This window comes from Medicago truncatula, unplaced genomic scaffold (assembly GCF_003473485.1).
Source record: "Medicago truncatula cultivar Jemalong A17 unplaced genomic scaffold, MtrunA17r5.0-ANR MtrunA17Chr0c01, whole genome shotgun sequence".
In the NCBI taxonomy this organism is placed as follows: Eukaryota; Viridiplantae; Streptophyta; class Magnoliopsida; order Fabales; family Fabaceae; genus Medicago; species Medicago truncatula.
The window spans coordinates 568,240-590,346 of NW_024340360.1; the positions used below are offsets into that span (position 1 = coordinate 568,240).

At 34.4% G+C, this 22,107-nt stretch overlaps 1 protein-coding gene across 1 annotated transcript; it reads left to right on the plus strand.

The window, feature by feature from the left end:
• Positions 1-247: 247 nt before the first annotated feature.
• On the plus strand, positions 248-21,920 carry LOC25479554 (importin-9). The gene is made up of 33 exons (XM_013588028.3): positions 248-526; positions 609-670; positions 1,293-1,385; positions 2,067-2,238; positions 3,228-3,343; positions 4,102-4,188; positions 4,290-4,406; positions 4,494-4,557; positions 4,642-4,784; positions 5,840-5,887; positions 5,977-6,045; positions 6,976-7,051; positions 8,262-8,392; positions 9,409-9,468; positions 9,607-9,676; positions 9,781-9,845; positions 9,967-10,028; positions 10,096-10,219; positions 12,415-12,472; positions 12,608-12,720; positions 13,317-13,394; positions 13,489-13,551; positions 13,710-13,805; positions 13,919-14,028; positions 15,441-15,630; positions 15,974-16,088; positions 20,072-20,184; positions 20,273-20,350; positions 20,704-20,769; positions 20,844-20,969; positions 21,095-21,151; positions 21,246-21,326; positions 21,428-21,920. Exons 1-33 carry the CDS (start codon positions 403-405, stop codon positions 21,476-21,478), a joined length of 3,078 nt encoding a protein of 1,025 aa, XP_013443482.1. The 5' UTR covers positions 248-402; the 3' UTR covers positions 21,479-21,920.
• Positions 21,921-22,107: the final 187 nt, after the last annotated feature.

Genomic DNA, 22,107 nt, shown 5'->3' on the forward strand with positions numbered 1-22,107 from the left:
AATTCGAATTTCTTTTGGAAGAAATTCCTATAATATTATAAACTTTAATGCAAAATTTTATTAAAAAAATACGAATTTAATATATAAATTTATATTAAAGGAGAGACCAAAAATAAAGATAAAAAATTTTGATAATTAAAAATCGAATAAAATTTTTTAGAAGGACCAAAAAGAAAAATTGATGTATTTACGGGATTAAAAACAAGTTTCTTGCATAAGGGTAGGTATATGTATATCGAGGAAATTTCATTTGTGCCACTGTCTGTCTATGTTGTCCTGGCTTTGCTATAAAACCCTCTCTGGCAAGAATCTTCCTAATTCTTCTCCTCTGAGCGGGAAAAAGCTGAAGCAACCTGAAAGCAAAAACGGCGTCGTTGGGTCTGGTCTAGGGTTTTGTCATCGATGGCCTACGTTGTAGATCAAGATCAACAATGGCTTCTCAGTTGCTTATCTGCCACACTCGATCCTAACCACGAGATTCGTTCTTTTGCCGAAGCTTCTCTTCATCAAGCCTCTCACCAATCAGGTTCTTGTGATGATGCTCAATTTCCTTTATGGTTTCAGCAATTTAGAACGATAATTATTTATAATGTTAAATTTCCTTGAAGGTTTTGGCACTGCATTATCAAAAGTCATTGCAAACAAGGACATTGCTGTGGGATTGCGCCAGATATCCTTTTCAATTGTTAATAACAACAAATCTGTAATTTTGTTTGTTTTCATCAATACTAAAATATAGCTTGCTAAGGCTCTGTTTGGTAAAAAACTAGCTCTAAAAACTAGCTGATAGCGGATAGATGATAATCTAGCTTGTAGCTTATAGCAAATAAGCTAGCTGATTGAATTTGTAGTGTTTGGTAAAATTAGCGGTTGAACTAGCTTATAAATATGAAATGACATAGAAATGATATATTTAATGAATGTTTAATTTTTATTTTTTTTCAATTAAGATTACAAGGGTAAAATAGAGATAAATGATGATAAGCTATAGGCTACTTGGATTAGCTTATCAAAACGCTATAAGCTAGTAAAAATAAGTTATAAGCTCGTGACGAAGTGGCGGTTATCAAACAGGTCTTTTCTAGTGAAATGAGCATATAAGATATAAGCTCAAAATTTATAAGATATAAGCTATAAGCTCAAAGTTATGTCTTACCAAACATATCCTAAGTACAAGAAAAACAACTGATTTGTTATAAAATAGTCCACATTCTAAAATGTCGGTGCCACCAAATTATTGATTTTCTTCCTTCCACGAGCTTATGATCTTGGATAATTTAACTCTCCTCTACTTAGCTGCAGTCCTTCTTAAGCAATTAGTTAAAAAACATTGGCAGGAGGGTGAAGAATCATTTGAACCTCCTGTGGTTTCCGCTGATGAAAAGGTACCATATTCTTTTATTTCTATTTAATTTTTACTATTATTCAGAACTCCATACCTACAAGGCATCACCGGAAACTATTATGGGAGCTTTTATTGATTAAGATTTGATTTGGTTTTGGATACCTTACCATTGGATTGTAAACATTCCTTTTGCTTGTCATTTTGAGGCCTTAAATCACATTGCATAATATGCTGAATTTGGACATAGTAGAATTTTTCTTTTAGTTTCTGTCAGCCAGTCATCAATGTCATATATTTCCTTGTATTTTGTTATATGCTGGAGAATGTTTCTACCTTTTGGGCTTTGACGATGACAATTAATGTATGTGGTATTTGTAGAAGAATGTTTAGACTTAAACAGTTCAATTTTGTCCTCAAGGATCTCATATATCATATATGTCTCTAGATAATGTATTTTCCTGAATATGGATTTCTGGAACACTTATTGATAGGAGAATACATAATGCATACTTTTAGGACTGTTTAACTATCTATGAGAACACTTATTGTTTTTTTTATTTTTTTATTTCTGCCTGTTGAAAAAATTGTTCTATTCTGCAACTGGCCATTTTTTTTTTCTTTCTGCCTGTTGAAAAAATTGTTCTATTCTGCAATTGGCTATTTCATGAATGGTATACTAAAACATGTTTCTTGTGATAACTAATTTTTATTACATCTCCAGGAAATCATCCGCAGAATGCTTCTATTGACATTAGACGACCCTCATCGGAAAATTTGCACAGCTATTGGTATGGCCGTGGCATCCATTGCAGTGTATGACTGGCCAGAGTTATGGCCAGATTTATTGCCATTTCTCCTGAATTTGATCAACAGTCAAACCAACTTGAATGGAGGTAAACAATCCATTCTGAGTTGGTGATTTGTAGGATTTTATAACTTTGAAACTATGTTTGGTTGTGGAAAAGCCTTGGGTGAAAATTGGGTTCCATTTCCTTATGGAGTGTATATACTAAACATTATACGATAGGAGCACTTTTACTTGAATGAGATAAGAAAAAACTGAATATTATTGATATATAAATTATAGGCTCATATTATAGACTAATGTGCATCAACGCTGTTAATTGCTAGTCTTAAAAAAACGAAATTGAATTACCCTAATAACTGAAATAGTATCATAGCAGTTATGTATAGAAAAAGAAAAGGAAAAGGAAAGTATGAAATATTTTATCTTAATGTAGTGCAATCTACATTATTCGCAACACTTTATGATAGGAACCCAAATTTAAAAAACGAAAGAAACTGTTGAAAATAGTTGTATCAAAGAAGATAACCCCTGTAACTGTAATGCCAGAGAAAAAGTTCATTGGAGAAGAGACATTTGTATCTTTATTCAAACCATAAGGTGTCTAACCGGAGAACATTGAATGCACTTCCACTTGCTACTCTCTCCATAATATAACTGCATTTACTCTTAAAAATTTTACCACACAAGCAGCTTTTTAACAAATTCTCTGTTTGGCCCATTTGTTGCTCTAAAACCCAAACTTGACACATAACTGATAACCCTTTGAAATTCCCACATTGGATAATAGTATCGTTTGGGTAGTGGTTGGTTAGGCACCCCCATCTTACAAGCTGATTTTGAAGGGTTGAGTCACTTGGATCACACTCCTCATGCTATGACTCCCACATTAGATAATAATATTTGTGGTGGACATCCTTTAACTTATACGTCGGTTTTGTGGGGTTGAATTAGGCCTGACCCAAATTCCGCGAATTGGGAAGTTGTTTGCTCTATGCTTTTCTTAGCATACTTATGTAACACTTGAATTTCTATATGCTAATCCATTTCTTAATTTTTCTTACAATTTTATTCTAGTGCATGGAGCTATGAAATGCTTGGTTCTTCTCTCAGCGGACTTGGATGATAGAACGGTTCCAACATTAATACCTGCTTTGTTCCCAAGTTTGCTGACCATTGTATCCTCTCCGCAGGTTATAATTTTGTATATTTTTCTGTTAACCTTCTAAGCAGTTTTATGCTTTATTTATGTTAGCATAATCTTAGATTTTTTTTCCTTCCAAAGCTGATTGGCTTGGGAGGAAGTGCAAGTGTTAAGAATCGATGGAAACCAATCTACGAACTTTCTGGAATTCACTATACACATATTGACCCTGAATTTCCATAGTTCTTTTATAGGATATAGAATAAACGGGAGTTAGAATAACTAAGATTCATGGAAGAGAAGATATCTATGAACAATTTGAGTCTTATGATAAAACTCATTGAAGGCCATTTAAAGACTTGCTAACCGGCTGAACAGTCACATAACAAACTAACCAGCTAATTAACTAATTGTTTTAACAACTCATAAGTACTCTAGTTCCCCTTTATTCTATTTCCTAACACGCTCTCTCTTCTTCTTGATATCTTTCCCCTATATTATTTCTTTTTTGACATATTCACAACTTTCAACTTAAGAAAAGAAAGGAGCATGTGAATTGACATGTCCTGATTATAGACGGAAGTCTCCTTTTTGTTTTCCTTTTTCCATTTTTTATGAATTTCTAGAAGCAAATTTAACAATTTATAGTAATACAATTTTTTTGATAAATCATTTCTGGACCTATGAATTTTTTCATAATTGAAGAACGAGAAACATAAGGAAATATAACCAATATTCTGTTTGTATTGTGAATCGTGCCTCTTCTGTCACATGACAAAATTTTCTTTATTTCATTCCTCTGTGCAGATATATGACACATACATACGGACCAAGGCCCTTTCAATAGTCTATTCTTGCACCTCTATGCTGGGGGCGATGAGTGGTGTTTATAATGTATTTTCTTGCCACTAAGTAACTTGCACAGTTCTCGTTCATTGGTTGTTTAGTGTATTTTACTTTTTAATTGTTAACATATATCATTGTGTACTGTTTAGGCAGAAACGAGTTCTCTAGTAGTTCCTTTGCTTAAACCATGGATGGAACAATTTTCTTCTATTCTAGAAGTCCCGGTTCAATCTGAAAATCCAGATGATTGGAGTATTAGAATGGAGGTTGGTCTGGTTTTTTAAAAGTTGATTTCTACATTTTTTCTTAGTTTCCTACATTTTAAACATGATATTACATCTTTCTTCTTTAAGGTTTTGAAGTGCTTGAATCAGTTTATTCAGAATTTCTCAAGCCTAATTAAAAGTCAATTTGAAGGTATGTTTGTTCCCATAGTTTGTTGCTTAGCCTTTGTCATTAGTTCTATTTTTTATTTGTTTGACAAGACGCTGTTCGCTGTAGTCATATTGGGACCACTGTGGAATACATTTGTCTCCTCTCTGAGAGTTTATGAGCAGGCATCTATTGAAGGAGCAGAAGATTCATATGAGGGAAGATATGATTCTGATGGCTCAGAGATAAGCCTTGATTCATTTGTTATCCAGGTGACAAAAGCAGCGGTTTTTGATGTTTATTACTTTGATGATTTGATAATGCAAGTATTTTTATGTCAGAGTCAATTAACATATTTTATCTGCAACAATTGATTTCTTCGATCAATAATGGTTCAATGTATTTTTGTTTCCATTTTACTTTATCAAGTTAATGGCCCGTCCATGTTAATAATTTTCAGCCGGTTAATGTTACTGATTTCATTATGATTCATAATTTAATTGGGCTTCTATGTTTGATCTATATCTTTTAACAGTGTTTCATAATTGTTTTGAAAGTTACAATTTCTACACATTTTAATTTTGAGAGTAATCACACCATCCACTCTCCACCCTTAGAAGATGTCTAAGTTGCATTGTTGTCCTCTCTAGTTCGAAAAAAGGATACTCAATCTTGTAGATTAATGTATTGTCTTTAGGGTTTTTGATGTACCAGAGAATTTTTTTGTGAAGTTTCCAATCCAATCCAATAGAAACGGTGTTCAAAACTTCATTTTGTCTCTTGAAGTCCGAACGTTGGTAGAAGGGTGTACACATTTACCACTACTTGTGACGCTGAGAGTTGTATTGTAGAAAATGAAAAAATATTCCTGGCAGGCTCAAATGAAGTTAGGTGTTCCTCACTCCTAACAAGCATGTTTATATTTAAATAGACCGATGTTTCCCATTACCAAGAGGTTTGTTTCTGCATATGCATATGATTTGTGAAAGTATAATATTGCATTTTAGGTAGTCTTATGATCTGTGTTATGATCCTTTAGTTTAGGGTATTTCTCCCCCAGTCTGATCCTAGGTAGTTTTTGGACTTTGAATGCATTGCCTTCCTTTATTAATCTCTTAGATAGGGTTGTGATTATTCAAAATGGATGACAGGTCAATGTAATGTTAGCATCTCATAGGGGATAGTGTAATTTACTTTTTTAAGTAATTAACTGGCTCAGGTCTGTCTAAACATGTATCAATCAGGGCCAAATAGTTTATTCTTGTGTGTCGTTGATTTCTTTATATAGCTTTGATCTGTTGTTTTACATCAAATTTTCTTTATACAGCTGTTTGAACTTCTGCTGACCATTGTCGGTAATTCAAGACTAGCAAAGGTTTGCTCAGACCATTCTTGAAATGTTTGTTTACTTATAGTTGTGTTCTATTGCACACTTATTTTGATGTGTGGTTTGCGCTTTTATAGGCGGTTGCAGCTAATGTCAAAGAATTGGTGTACTACACTATTGCTTTTCTTCAAATGACAGAACAGCAGGTAAGTAAAACATTTTTGAGTCTCCTACTGCTCCTAATTTTTTGGCCCGTGAGACAATTGGTCGATCATCGCTCCTCTTGGATCAACTCTCATATTCTGGTTATAAACAGGAGCAATCATATTTTCCCATGGATTGATGTAAAACATCATTTGGTACAGTGAGAAGTATGGTGATATGTAGTAGTGCCATTATGATGTTCTACTTATTTTTATTCTGTTATAAGTTGGAGGCATCCCTCACCTTACAAGCTTATTTTGTAGGGTTGAGTTAGGTCCAATCCAAATTATTTAGATGATATCATATCAGAGCCTATCCATGATTTGTTGGGCCACCCGCTGTAAAACCACTCCAGATGTCAAGTCGTAGGCGTGAAGGTTTTCTTCATTGTATGAGATATGGCTTGAGAATGTGTTTATAAGTGAAAGACATCGTTCACCTTACAAACTGGTTTTGTAGCGTTGAGTTAGGCCCAACCTGAATTCTAAGATTTTATAAATAATGGTGGTAGGCTCTACTAGCTGAACCATTATCTAGGGCCTTATCAATTTGCTCTTTCTTTCATTTTCTCAATAACAAATAACCAATGAAAATTGTTTTTACAACTTTCTATCAAACTTATTTCAAGGATAACACAAGAAACTATGTTGCAAACTACTATGTTTTAATTTTCTTAATAAGTGTGATTTTTTTTTTTTTTGCTTATAATATGGGACGGAGGGAGTATATCTTCTAACCTTTTGGCCTTTGAGACAATTAGTCTACCATCTCTCCTATAGGATCAATCATATTTTCTTGTGGGTTGATGTAAAACATGATTGGTAAAGTGAAAATTATGGTGCTATCTAGTAGTGTCATTATGATGTTCTACTTGTTTCTTTTCTAAATTTGCTGCAATGGAATCCTTGACTATTTTTTTCTTGTTTTTTTAGGTTCATACGTGGTCTGCAGATGCCAACCAGTTTATTTCTGATGAAGAGGATGCCACTTATAGCTGCCGCATTTCTGGTGTGTAACTTTCCTCAATATTTTATGACAAATGCTAACATTTGCCCTTCGTGCTCGTCAATAAACCAAATATAGAAACATTGTATTGAAAGACTACAAGAGAAACCATTAGGAAAGAAGATGCAGAAAAACTACAAGAGAAACTATTAGGAAAGATTAAGAAATTAATGAGTTCGACCGAAATATGGTTTATGATAGAACATTATGGCGTAATTTGAATCATGTAGCCAACCCCACTTAGTGGGAAAAGGCTTGGTTGTTGTTGAAAATTGTATAGTTAATATCTTGAAAGTTTAAAAATTGTGCTTTTCAACACAAACTTCTATTTTTTGATTCCTTACAGCTTTCCTAAGGGCAAATGTCTGCAAGGATCATATTTTTTTGCCATTTTAAAGTTTTTAAAGTGATAGTTTATTTCAATTTGGTTAGGTTTGTTGATTGTTCATCATGATTATTTTTTGTATCGGTTATAATAGTGACTTTAATCCTTGTATGCACTACTGTTTTCAACTTTTTTTTTAAGAATTGCATCAGTCAAGAACATAGGGCCACTTATTCATGACTTTCCTTTTAGTTAGAAGGCAACAAATGGATGGATTTTTGGCTGTATCCTTTTGGATAAATAAACTAGAATACGTTGACGCATTCAGCATGCATTACAAGTATAAATTTCATGAAAAAAAATGAAGTTAACTCTCTGGACTTTATGGATATCCGTTGGAAATATTTTAGTTGGTTCATTAGCAAAATCTGTTCAAGTTATCCAATATGTCTTGTATTGTACTGCACTCTGTTAACATTGGGTTAAGCAGATGAATTATTTTTCTAGTTTGATTGTATTGTACTACTCTCTTTTTTCCATCACCATGGTTTTATCCCTTTGGGTTTTCCTGGTAAGGTTTTTAACGAGGCAGTTGCTATGTATCTGCTACTTTGTTTTCTTGGGTTTTGGCCTAGTGCCCCCAAGCTCTTTTTTCATTATTTTATTTTTATCTTAATATGTTAGAGTGCTGCAAATGATAGGTGGTGGTTTTGGGGCTGCCAACCTAGTTGGGATGCCTTTTTCTGCCATATAATGCATGTGCACTATATTTTGCTTAAAAAATAAAAATCTCTATTTTGCATTTCTGTTATTTGGGTTGTTTGTAAGGATTTATATGTATGTTATAGAGATATTCGTGAGCTTCATCAAAAAAATTGCTTCTTGTAGGCGTGCTTTTACTGGAAGAGGTGGTCAATTCTTTTGATGGTGAAGGATTTCTGGCAATCATAGATGCTGCAAAACAATGGTTCACCGAGTCTCAAATAAGGAAAGTAGCAGGCAATGCAAGCTGGTGGAGGGTAAATACTGAAGTTCTGTTTTTCTTGGATTTAGAATATTTGTAGTATATCTAGTAGAGTATAATTTAATTTTAATTGGCTTGCTGAGAAGGCTATTTTAAAATAATGCTGATTCCAAATACTCCTCTTTTTTTATTTTTTTTCTTTTCTTTAACTCTGTTAGGATCATTACCAAGGAAGAAAAAAATCGAGTCTAGCAGCTCCTCACAATTGGAAAGTTCCTCTTTATTACAGACTTAAAGAAAAAAAAGGTCGAAATACCCTTAGATATTTGAGGGTCTACCAACCTGGCAACCTCCCTTTCCAAAGGGCCCCAATGTTTTCACTCAAATTTCTTGATGCCTCCTGAACTAGGATTGTTGAGCCTTTCTTATCCTTGCTCCCTCATGTTTACTCCTTTTCTTTGCAAGATTGTTATGACCTAATTCTCCCTTCTTCTGCTAGTTGTCTTTTCCACAGGGCTCCTCATACTTTCCCTGGTGGTTTGAGATCTGTTTTTTCTGTATATCTCATTGTTAGTCGGCCTCCAATTGTGCGAGACACAGACCCAATAAAGATAGCCCAGCCTAGTTAGATTGTGTGTGTGGTACTGTTTTGTAACTAAATAAATAGAATAGGGTAGGGCAGAAAAAGGGGTTGGCCAGTTTATTTCGTAATTGGATGATTTGAGAGAGGACATACTCTAATTTCTTTCAAAGACTGGAACTGCCAGCAACTGCTATAGTCTCGTCTATCTCTAATAATCTGTCTCATTGTAATGTTCTTTCCTCAAGTGTTTCATCAATAAAACTAGTGCTATTCAGTGTAAAATTACTTGGATTGAATTACCAGTTCTAACCTCTAATACTCATCTAAAGCGTGAAACATATGCTATATTAATAATGCCATGCTATGCAATCCAATGGTCCCAAAACTTATTTGTATCATGAGAATTTTGTTTGATTTTGTATAAACCATTTCACGGAATATATCATATCTAAGTTCTAAAGTCAGTGTTATACATATCAATTTGGCAGATAAGAGAAGCTACTCTTTTTGCCTTGTCATCTCTTTCAGAGCAACTGCTTGAGTCAGAGGTATGGGATTTTGATTTTGTCAATTCTCTCGGGCAGATGATATATATGCTTAAATATTTTCATCTCCATTTTCAATAACTGGGTACTATTTTGGACTAGGATATACTTTGATATATATATTTTATGTCCTTCATATAGGAGTCAGGGTTGAAGACAAGTAACTTGAAGGACATGATTGAGCAGATTGTTGCCGAGGACTTTCTAATAGGTCATTTCTTAATTCCTCCCTTATGCTTCAGTTGTGATACATGCATGCCTGCATATAAGTGTGTGTGTATTTTTCATCTCACTTTCCCCTTTTTTTTGTGACAGATTCTCTTGAATACCCCTTTCTATATGCTCGTATTTTTACTTCAGTTGCTAAATTCTCCTCTGTGGTAACCATTTTCTGTCTTGTTCTCTTTTCTTGGATAGTTTCTCCTTCTCTCTCTCTCTCTCTCTATATATATATATATATATATATATATATATAACTTTTTTACTTTGCTTAATTTACAGATAAGCAGTGGTGTACTAGAGCACTCTCTCGATGCAGCATTGAAGGCAATTACAATGAACGTGTAAGCAAAATTGCTTCAATTTGTGTTCTTCGCACATCAAGCTTTCTTCTAACTTTTTATTTGACAGGCCTCCACCTGTAAAAGTAGGTGCCTGCAGGGCACTTTCTCAGCTTCTCCCTAAAGCAAAGAAAGAAATTGTCCAACCACAATTACCGGGTTTATTTTCATCCCTCACAGATCTTCTTAATCATGTAATGTACAATATAATCCTTCTGTCATATCTATCTGTCTCTGTACATATATATATTACTCCACCTAAAAACATGAAGGAGTAAGTTAGCAAACCCACTCCCATTTGCTTTTGACCAAAAGCCCAAATATTTTTTGGGCTTCACACTTTTGACCCTCTAACTTTGGCCCCCTATTACATTTCAGCCCTTTAACTTCACCCCTTTTTGCAAAGGTGACCCTCCCCTTTAATTTTGACCAAGTCAATGCATATGTGGACACATCCTTAGATGACTAGGATGCCACATGTGTATATTTTTTTTAAATTAAAAAATATCCAACTCATCATTGATTGAAAAAATAATAATTAAAAAAATGAAAAAACTCCTTTGTCTTCTTTCTCCTCTCGATCTCCTTTTTCTCTCTTCTTTCTCTTCACTCCGTTAAAAAAATGAACAATAATCATCACAAATAAAAAAGAACAACATGAGCTAACTATTTTCCTTGATTTTTGCTCAAATTAAGGAAACCATGAAGAACAACAACAATGCAATTGTAGCTTCAATTTCATTATCAAACCCATTTTGTATATCAAAAGGTGCTTTTACTGTAACTGGAATATGCATTCTTTGTTGCTTCCTTTCATGACTTCAGAACTCTAATAATTCATTTATTTGGTTTTGGAAGTTTGGTTCTGTTTTTTTTTTTTTTTTTCTTGGTTTTGAAGATTTTAACAATAATTAAGAAACAAAACGTTAATTTAACAACAACAACATGCAATCTTGGGGGAGATTAGGAGCTTACAGAAGACGTGGTGTATAGTTTTTCCAGGCCGTTTCTTCCGTTTGGCGGCATGGTTGTTATAATTGTTGTTCCGCAAAAAGATGGTAGCTTTAAATCATCTCCTTGGTATGTTAGATTTGTGAAGTTTCAAAGAATTATGAAGGAGGCGAAAAGGGAAAAAGTTATGGTTGTGTTTGTGTTAATGGGATTGAAACGGATTTTCATGTGTTTGAATCCTAAAGGGGAAGCTTTTTTCCTTCATGGAAGACACAACATGCGAAAGAGGAAGAAGATGAAGGAGGTAGACAGAGAAGTGAAAGATCGTATAGCTATTTTTTTCTTTCTTTTTGGGTTTAAGCCTTAAAAGGAAGAGGAAGGAGGTGGAATTGGAAGAATAAGAGTTAGCAGAACAAGTAGAAGATGAAGGAGGTAGAGAGAGAAAGTGAAAGATCGTACTGCCGAATTTTTTTTGGGTTTGAAATTATTTTTTTCTTTTCATTTATTTAATTCCTTTGATGTATATGCGATTTTTTTTTAATTTGAAAATGACGTACTTCACACGTGGTGTCCAACTCACTTAAGTGAGTAGCCACATAGGCTTTAACCAGGTCAAAATTGGCACTTGCAAAAGGGGGTAAAGTTAGGGGGCTGGAATATAGTTTGTTTTAATAGGGGGCCAAAATCGCTATTTTTTAAAAGTTAGGGGGTCAAAAGTGCGTTTAAGCCTATTTCTTTTTAACAACTACTTAATGAAATTGCTTTTGACAATTGTATTTTTGTTTTATCATGTCCCAGTTAATGTTTGTCTCTATTGTTTTTAATTAAGAAACCCTTGTTTAAAAAAAAAAACGTTTCGATTCCCAGGGGGAACAACGCTTGGCTAGTGCGCATGCCTCTACGCACGAGCCGGATTAGTCGCCCACCTTTGGTGGGTCGGAAGCCGGTGCGAAAGCCAAAAAAAAAAGTGAAACATCCATAAAAAATAAGAAAAACTTGAAACAAATATTAACAATGTTAAAAAACTTGTGTTTGTTCCAATAGTGTGTTAGGTGGTTGATGAAACAGATCTTTTGTTTCGTGAGGGATACTGTGCTTGAACAATGTTTCCAATCTAACGATGATGATTTTTGCTCTGTCGATAGTGGTCATGTTAAAAAAAAAAAAATGTTTCCACCAAACTTTAAAAAAAAAACATGTTTCCACCAAAAAACACTTACAAAAAGAAAATTACAATAATGTCCATCCATTAAATTAGTGTTAAAGAAGCAACGGAGTTTTTAGGAAAAAATAAGTGGGGGTAGGGTTCCTAACTTACTCCTTCATGTATGTTTTATAGGCGGGAGTAAGTTAGCTGCCCACACACATGCGCGCGTGCACACACACACACATATACTGCTATTGTTGCAAGATGTAGTTACCTTAATATGGTGTCCAGGCATCGGATGAAACATTGCACATGGTACTTGAAACATTGCAAGAAGCAGTAAAGGCAGGTTAGTTATATCTTTCTCTTGTATTTAAATTATTGATATATAGACCATTTCTGGTCTAGTCTTACTCCACACACGTTTGTGTGCTGTGTTTAGCTAGCCATTTGTTTGTATTTATCCCCTCATTTTATATTGTAGGCCATGAATCACCAGCAGTAGTAGAAAGTGTTATATCTCCGGTAATCCTTAATGTATGGGCATCACATGTTTTGGATCCTTTTATCAGTATTGATGCACTTGAAGTTCTTGAGGTAATGGTTTGATGCTTATTCTTTTGTTAATATTATTATCTGCATGAGTGTCTTGATTTTGTCAACATTTAACATTAGTTACAATTGAGATTGTAATTCGATATCCAACAGACATTGCATTGAAGGATATAGGAATGCAAAACATGAGATTGTGACATGAAAAGGAAGATATTATATATTATGTCTGAGTTTGGCAGAATTAATAGATTATTGAAATCTTATAATTGAAAAGTAACTCCCGCCCAAGACTGGCCATTCAGAGTGTGACCCAAGTGGCCTGGTAGCGGGTTGTCCAACAAATCCTGAATAGGGCTCTGACTGATATCATGTTAGAATTTTTGTTTTCTGGTGGAGAATGTAATGATTGACGTTTGTGATCATTAACCTGTTTTACATCCTTGAAAAACCAATTCAATCTTAAAACCACTCTTTAGCTGCAATGTTTAGCTTTCTATGATGTTTGTTTGATCTGAATTTATTACTGATCATGCTTCATAAATGGCAAGCTTCTACGTTCATAACAATTGCTTTGGCATCAATTTTTTCAATTGTTTATATGTGATTTATTTTGTCGTCTGATGATATTTGTTTTTCAGGCAATCAAAAGCATTCCCGGATGTATACATCCATTGGTTTCGAGAATTTTGCCATATATTGGACCAATTTTAAATGAAGTACGACTATTTAAAGTTACTAAAAGTCAATATTAATTAATGATTTTAAAATAGCACTCATTGTTATTTATACACCCTTTAAATGTTCTTACAGCCCCAAGAGCAGGCTGATGGTTTGGTAGCCGGTTCACTAGATCTGGTAACAATGTTACTGAAGGCAAGTATAATTGCATGGATTGGTTTTTCATTTTTTATTTTTAAAATTAATTTTTTTTATTTTTAAAATTAAATTATTTTATTTTCTTTGAAGTTTAACCCTTGTACACCGTGTTTATCCTACATTTTCCAATCTCACAATATCATAGCTTTGTACAGAATGCCCCTGGTGATGTAATCAAAGCAATATACTATGTCTGTTTCGATGCTGTTATCAGAATTATCCTTCAAAGTGATGAGCACAGTGAAATTCAGGTCACTTTTTTTGATAAAAATATACATGTATATCTTATTTTATTTCTTGATTTTGCAATGATTTCTTATTGCACCATAGAATGAATTATTTGAATTGACTTTCATCTGAGCAGAATGCTACAGAATGTTTATCTGCTTTTATATCCGGGGGAAGACAAGAAGTTCTTCTTTGGGGACCTGATTCTGGATCAACTATGAGAAGCTTACTTGATATAGCTTCCAGGTAGTTGTCTGTTATTTCAAATTTTCTAGTGCATTACTTGCTAGCATTGCTTCAAGCATCTTTTCTACCCCCTCTATTTCAAAATGGACGTGGTTTAAGGTTTTTACACATATATTAAGAAATGCAATGACTAGAAGAAAGAGAATAATTATTTTATCAAATTATCCTCATTAACTATTGGTTTCTTTGATATTTAAGTAATGATTTGGGAGTAATGTACATAGCAATAGTTGAAGGGTACAATTGGAATGAAATAGTTATCATTGCATTGAAAATTGAAAATGACATTCATTTTGACACAATTTTTTTGTTGTTAAAATGACACTTATTTTGAAATGGAGGGAGTATAATAGTTTAACATTAAGAGCATCAGCAACGCTTGTTCTACCTATTGTTCTTAAAACACAAGAACATAGAATTTTGTTCTAGGCATTGGAGGAGAATGACATGGAAGTACAGGTTGGAGAACCGTTCTCGTAGGGGAACACATTCTTGCAGTGCTGTTTCAGAGAAAACAAAATCAAGGGGAGAGAGAGAGAGAGAGAGAGAGAGAGAGAGAGAGAGAGAGAGAGAGAGAGAGAGAGAGAGAGAGAGAGAGAGAGAGAAGAGGAAAGGAAAAGAAAATATAATATGTGAAGTTCATGGTGGACCCCATATAAAACAAATTAAGAACTTAAATGCATTGTAGTGAAAATGAGGAAAGTTCTTGAATCCTATATGGCAATTGTTGGCCCACAAAAATTAACTTGATTGTTCTAGCGGTGGAGATGCTCTTATGTTCTTCCTATTCCAGACTGAATTATGTGGACTAGAATGTATATATGTATGGTCCATCTAGCTAATTGTGAGTTATGCATAGTAGTTGTTAAAATACATTTTATTGATTGAACTTTATGCTATTCATATTGAGCTTTCCTGTAAGAAAAGAAAAGGAGAAAACCAGTATAGGAAATGCTTTACTTCTAACCCTGACTACCATTTATATTTATTATTGAAACAATGCATTTGCTGCATCATTTTATACAGCTGTATATCTAACTACACACATGCATCTGTGCATATATCTATCCAACACTTACAATTTAGGTTATTAGTACCTACTATTTGTCGTAAGAATTGTTGTGTTCACATTTTTTATAGCTGGGAATGAGTGGACGATTCAACCATCGTAACAAAAAGTGTAAACTGATTAACTACACGTATATGAAAAGAGAAAATTAACTGCTGATTTGTAATGTGATAAAAATGGAAGAAGGCTTACTTTTCTTCCCGTGTTCTGATATACTCTACTTACAGATACAAGTAAATGAGTTTATTATTTTGTTATTTTTTTTTGTTTTCTGCTTGTGTGTATCTGTGTTCTCTTTTTCTGCTTCTCGTTTGTTGCCTGATTCGTTGTTAATTTGGAACAGACTACTAGACCCAAATTTGGAAAGCTCCGGGTCTCTTTTTGTTGGGAGTTATATTCTTCAACTCATATTGCATTTACCATCACAAATGGCTGTACATATACGCGACCTGGTTGCTGCTCTTGTCAGACGCATGCAATCTGCTCAAATTGCTTCCCTTAGAAGCTCATTGCTAGTTGTTTTTGCCAGATTGGTAATACTAATATAACTAATTGTTTAGATTCATTTAATGATTCTATTGTTAGATTTTTATGGTAATGGTTAATGGCCCCAGATCTCTATTGTTATCAATTGTCTATAAAAGTGGATAGCTAGTACTTAAGCAATGATCATTTATAAAACTTCTGTTTCTCTTCTTGCATCAATAATTATTTTGTTAGCTAGGTGTTTGTGTTTTGGAGTATCCTTTATATTACATTGTTTGCATTCTTGTCATTTTTCGTGGCATGTTTAGTACGGCATTATTTGTTTGGCTAGAAACCATCCACCTGTCCTTTGTCCAGAGATAATTTTTTCAAATGTTTGGTTAAATGCAGGTACACATGAGTGTTCCTAATGTTGGCCAATTTATTGATTTGCTAATTTCAATTCCAGCTGAGGGACACAATAATTCCTTTGCTTATGTAATGTCAGAATGGGCTAAGCAACAAGGTGAGCATCCTTGCTCTGTTGTGTTTGCTAAGTAACTTAAATCAAGACTAGAATTGATAGAGTTGAGAGATCTTAGTTACTTGAATAAATAATAACCTTTGTACAGAAGAAATTCATTGTTTATAGCGATTGATTATGTAATTACTGCCTAAAATGTTTCCTAATTTACTATATTAATAATCAGAATAGAATCTGGAAAAAACATATAGGGAAATAGGAATTATTAGGAAACAGGATATTTGCATAGCTTAAAACAGGGAACAAATGAAGTTGGGGAAATATCAGAGTTGTCAACAACACCCCTCAAGTTTGTGCATATATGTATATGCATGAAACTTGTTACATATACGATTTATTCTCGGTCCTGCAAGCTATCAATTCGAATTAGCAAAAGATGTAACAATCTCCACCAAAAGTATATTCTCACAGATAAAGTGACTCTCGATCTGTCCACTCATCGAAGTCTGGAGGATTGCATGTTGTGCTCTTAACAGTAAGATTAGGATTGTTTATATAGGGATATCTCCGTTGGTGGTGTTGGAAAATTGATTGTTGTTAATTTTCCGTTGGGTGTTTTTGGTGTATTTTTATTTTCTTCTTGGTGTAATACTTTGGATCTAATTCCCTGTGTTTTTGGGTATTTTTATTTTCTTCTTGGTGTGTAATACTTGGGATCTAATCCCCTATTTATATATAATATATTTTGCCATTCAAAAAAAAAAAAAATAGGGATATCTTGTTTGCTGTTACTAATACGCAATCATTTTTCTTTTATATGCGAATTCTTGGCCCTTATGAGACTTGTTGAAAATATTTGTGAGTTAATAATTCAAATTAACAAACTATCTAACAATCTCCATCACAAGTATGTTGTTAGAACTTGAACAATAGAGGAAAATGAGTCTATTCTTCCCTGGTAGTTTTATTGATAACAAAGAAAATTGGTACACAAAAGAGCTATTCTCCTCTTCACACTAGAGCATTCTTCAGTTCATACTTTCAAGTAAAATGATTTCCTCATCCTCCTCAAAGAAGATTAGTCCTATTTATACTACATATGACTAACATATTACAATAAAAAAAACAGTAAAAACTAACTACAACTTTATATTCCTTCCGCTCTTCCTATAGACATAGTACACCTGCATAGACTTAGATTGGTTCCTAATAATACCTTCCCTCTTTAGAGCAACCTTGTCCTCAAGGTTGAAGTCTGGAAATTGATCCTGGTTGGTTAGCCTATCTTCCCAAGTGGCATTCTGTGCTGATTTGCCTTGCCACTGTACCATCACCTGTTGGATAAGTGTATCTTGCTGTAGGACTTGTCTAGTATTCAGAATTCTAGCAGGTTGACAAGTCACCCTCGTCTACTTGAAATTAAGCAGGTAAATCTGCAGTGACGCGAGACGTGGAACAACTTTTTTTCAATTGAGAAATGTGGAATACGAGATGAGTTTTGGCACTAGAAGCCAGTTGAAGTTTGGAAGCCACTGCCCCAATTTGTTTTAGGACTAAATAGAGATCATAATACTTGGCAGGCAATTTAGGGTTTAATCTTGCGGGCAAAGACACTTGTTTGTGTGGGCGTATTTTCAAATAAACCCAATCTCCCTCTAATGGATTCCTTCATGTATGCGTTGCCTGAATAGGTCCTATGATCCTGGGCTCGTTGTAGATGATACTTGAGTTAATGCAGGGCTTCATCCCTAGTCATGAGATCTGGAGCAACTTCATCAACCACTGTATTACCTGGAATAAAGCAAGTCAGAGAGGGAGGAGATCTTCAATAGAGAATTTCGATGGGGTGGGCGATGGGTTGCACTTTCAAAACTGGTGCTGTACCTGTACTATGTCGATGGAATAAAATCTGCCCGTTGTTTTGGTTGTTCAGGGAAGAAACATCTTAAATAAGTTTCTTAAGTACGGTTCAACACCTCTGTTTTCCCGTTAGTGTCCAGATGATAAACACTGCTAAATTTAAGGGTGGTCCCCTGTTATTTGAAAACCTCTTGCCAGTAGTGGCTAAAGAAAGTAGAATCTCCATCACTTACTATGGAGTAGGAATCTCTCTGATGAGGATCTCTGCCATGGATCTGGCAGAATAAGGGTGCTAGATGAGAAGAAAATTACAATATTTACTCAACATGACATCTTGTCCCTTAGATTAAAGCAAACCTGTGATGAATTCGATACTAATTTCCTCCCAAATGGCATTAGGGATGGGCAAGGGTTGGAGAGTTCTTGCAGGTTAAGCTGCTAGATATTTGTTCCGTGGACAAATAGAGCGTGTTGAAACAATGTCTGAAATAGAGTCCCTTTCGACCTTGGCCAGTATAGAGATTGAGCAGCCTGCCTATATGTCCTGTAAATTTCTGATGGCCTCCTGTAGGACTAGAGTGAATTCCTACAGTAGCTTAGGAATCCAAGATGACGAGGCTGGAACAACCTATTGGGTTTTTATTTCAGGCTGGAACAACCTAGTGATGGATACCACTCATTATAAACTCATTTTCAGGCTTCATCTTTATTCTTTGTGGGACTTAGGTTTTTCCCAGTACCCTCACACCAAGCGCTATTTGGCTTGGTGCGGGGATATAATGGTGGGTTGCCCGATTGATAGGCTCTAATACCATTTAGGTTTTTATATTGGGTCTAACTCATGCTCAAAACTGGCGTAGAAGGTAAGGGGTGCCACTCTTTATATACTCATTTCAGGTTATATCTTTATTCTATCTAGGACTTAGTTTTTTCCCGATACAACCAATCTGCCTTTGTTATAAAGCCCTCCATTTTCATGAGTGTAGAACAGTCCTAATTGAGAGCAAAAATGATAGAAGAAAGAGTAATATCTCTAACTTGGCTGCTACTTGACTAATTCACCTGCTGCAACAAATCTTGACAGGAATTAAGATAAAACCTGTGATACAACAATAAATGATAACCAATTCCAAATTCTGACAACAAAAGGACATTGGAGAAAAAGATGAATAGAGGTTTCATCCGTCAAACCACAAAGACTACATCTAGAAACCACAATGCAACCATGAGTCCTCAAATGCTCACATGTGGGGATCTTACTGTACAAAAGCCTCCAAACCAAATTTTTTTTTGAGGGAGGGATGAAGGATTTCCAAACAGTCTTACACTCTTACCCCAGGAGACATGTTGTCCCACATGATTTGAAAACACAAAAGCTGCTTTAGAAGATAACGTACCATCACCAGTGCAAGTCCAAACTGTTTCATCAGCACTCAGCAGTAGGCAAGAGAGGTAAATCCAGGTTATTCAAGTCAGCCAATAAACTAGGATGCATGTCACACAGGATTTGAGGAATGGACCAAGTGGATCCCTGCAAAAACTCATCGACAGTCGCTGGCAAGTAAGCATGTAAATTAGGAGGAATTTGCAAAATGTCAACCAAAGGGGAATCATAATCGCCAATGATCCACTTGTAATGATCTCTAATAGCAGCAAGATGATGCTTAAAAGTAACTTGATCTATGTTTAAAATAGACTAACGAGATTAAAATCCCTTTTGATATTTAACATGACATTTTAGAGAATATACTATACATGATATCATATTTATAAAAACACATTTAAATACACAAAAAATTAATGTAAATTAATAAGCTTAAATTACTAAAAATTTAATAAATTTATAATTTAATCTGAAGTACAAAATTTTATAACAATAGAAATAAAAAATATTCATATTTGATTAAGTAGGCCAGTCCGGTAGGCCTAAGAAGCTTTTTTATGGCCCGTAGCCTGACCTGTTTAGCTAAATAGGCTTCAAAAAAAGGCTCAGCCTTCTCTATTTAGAAAAATGCCCGGTCTAGCCGTAGGCCCCTGTAGGTCAGCTTGGCCTATTCCTGCCCATACTTGTATGGTTTTACCGAGAGCTTTCTTCCATTGAATAAAACACAGATGCGCAACTGAGCATGATATATAAATTTTTTACACATGGTATTTGATTGTAGGTGAGATACAGGGGGCATATCAAATAAAAGTTACTACAAGTGCCCTGGCCTTGTTGCTAACCAGCAGGCACAATGAACTGGCAAAAATAGAAGTCCGAGGTCATCTGATTAAGGTATTACCATAATATTATTTGTATATAATTTATTTTTGGTTTTAAGAGTGCTTGTTGAGTTTCTTTTTAACTTACTTGTCATGTGAAGTCTTGCACAGGAATAACCACTAGATCAAAAGCTAAATCAACTCCAGATCAGTGGGTAATGCTGCCACTTCCTACAAAGGTAATTCCATTTTTTATTCTAGCAGAGAAACAGAAACTAATGTGTTCGTCAGTCTACCTTATTTATTGTGCTTCGCTGTATGTATAACATTTTTTTTTAACGGACATGTTTTGTTTTATTATGTTATAATTTTAATTTAATTTGCCTGTTTTAGTTTCATAATGGCTATGTTTTTTGAGCTTATCTAATTTGTAGTTTCAACATTTATGTTGTCTTTTTTTAAATTTAAATTTAAATTTGAAAATGAATTGTCACAATTTGTACAGAACGAGTTTTTACCAAAATTGGTATATACTTGTGTGGAGTTCCCTATAATTATAGTATTTACTTGTATTTTTCTGAATATCTTGCAGATTGTGGCTTTACTGGCAGATGCATTAACTGAAATACAAGAACAAGTTTTGGATGGCGAAGATGAGGTAGGTTAGTGAATATTGATGTGTGTGATGTAAGACTAATTAATGATTTTACCATATATAAACTGTTCATACAGGATAGTGATTGGGAAGAAGTTCAAACAGATGGTATTGAAAACGATAAAGGATTTCTTTGTTCAATGTCAAATCCAGGAAAACCCACGTATGAAAATCTTGAAGCAATGGCCAAAGCGTTCAATGAGGTTTGGTTGATTTACCATTATCATCACATCATAATCTCTTTATTATGATTGTATCTTGTCTGAGTTTTAAGCTGAACTTTTTATTTTATGTTTTTTAATTGCTGAACTTGCTTCAATATCACAAGGATCAAGATGATCAGTATGATGACGACGTTTTAACTGTTGCCGATCCACTTAATCAGGTCTCACATTTGATTTTGTATCATTTGTTTAATAAGATGCATTAACCTGCATATGTATTTGACATTTATTAATAATTTTGGTTGCTCTTGACAGATAAATCTGGTAAATTACCTTGTGGATTTCTTTGCTAACTTCGCACAGAGTGACAGAGAGCTCTTAGATCACATTTGCAAGGTTATGCAGCATTAATTTTTTTTAGCAAGTGCATGCAAATTTTGAGACATACAGATGAATGTTGCTAAACTTGTGCAATGTATTGTGTTGTTGCACTGCAGAGCTTGACTCAGCCTCAACAAAATGCAATTAAAATGGTATTGCAGAGATGAGAATTGAGTGTGAGTGTCCCAAGGATACATCAATACTACCATGAACAGATAAACAAAAATTATTGGAAAAGAGTATTTGTCCGGTTTTCAGGTTGGGGAATATGTTTTGTAGTCTGTAAGTTGTTTTCTATCTGCTGTTGTGTTCCCTCTTAGATCTGTATTGATTCTTTTTACTCCATGAGTTTTGTATGCGACGGCTATCAGTTTTGGTTTCTTTGTATACCACCAATTGTGCAATTTATTGATGAAAATGAAGCAACATACGTCGGTAGCGTAGACCATAGGTGTACATAAGAATGTCAACTTTCTTCTTTTTTTACTCATTGGTAATTTGTGTATGGATAAGATTTGTATTGCTTACCTAGTTCCTTGGTTTGTATACCTGGATCTGAATGTGAGAAGTGCATATGGTAAAGCTTTATAATTTTTGGTTTCTGTAAAAGCTAGTGTATGTAATGATTTTTCCTCTTTTCTGGAAAAAGGGGGCACAACCAGCATGTGTCGTCTACAATTAATCTCCTAGTTACTTTGATAAAACCACAAAAAAAAAAAAAGGACCTGTGTTGAAACTGTTTCCGCAATTTTTTAAAGGGTTAATGGTGCTTTATCCCCCTGTAATATAGGTCATT

Excerpts from the sequence above, each read along its gene's own strand:
- LOC25479554 (XM_013588028.3), top strand. The coding sequence starts at position 403 with ATGGCCTACGTTGTAGATCAAGATCAACAATGGCTTCTCAGTTGCTTA. Across the intron at positions 4,189-4,289 it reads CGATGAGTGGTGTTTATAAT|GCAGAAACGAGTTCTCTAGT; the intron begins GTATTTTCTTGC and ends TGTACTGTTTAG. Across the intron at positions 15,631-15,973 it reads TAGTTGTTTTTGCCAGATTG|GTACACATGAGTGTTCCTAA; the intron begins GTAATACTAATA and ends GGTTAAATGCAG.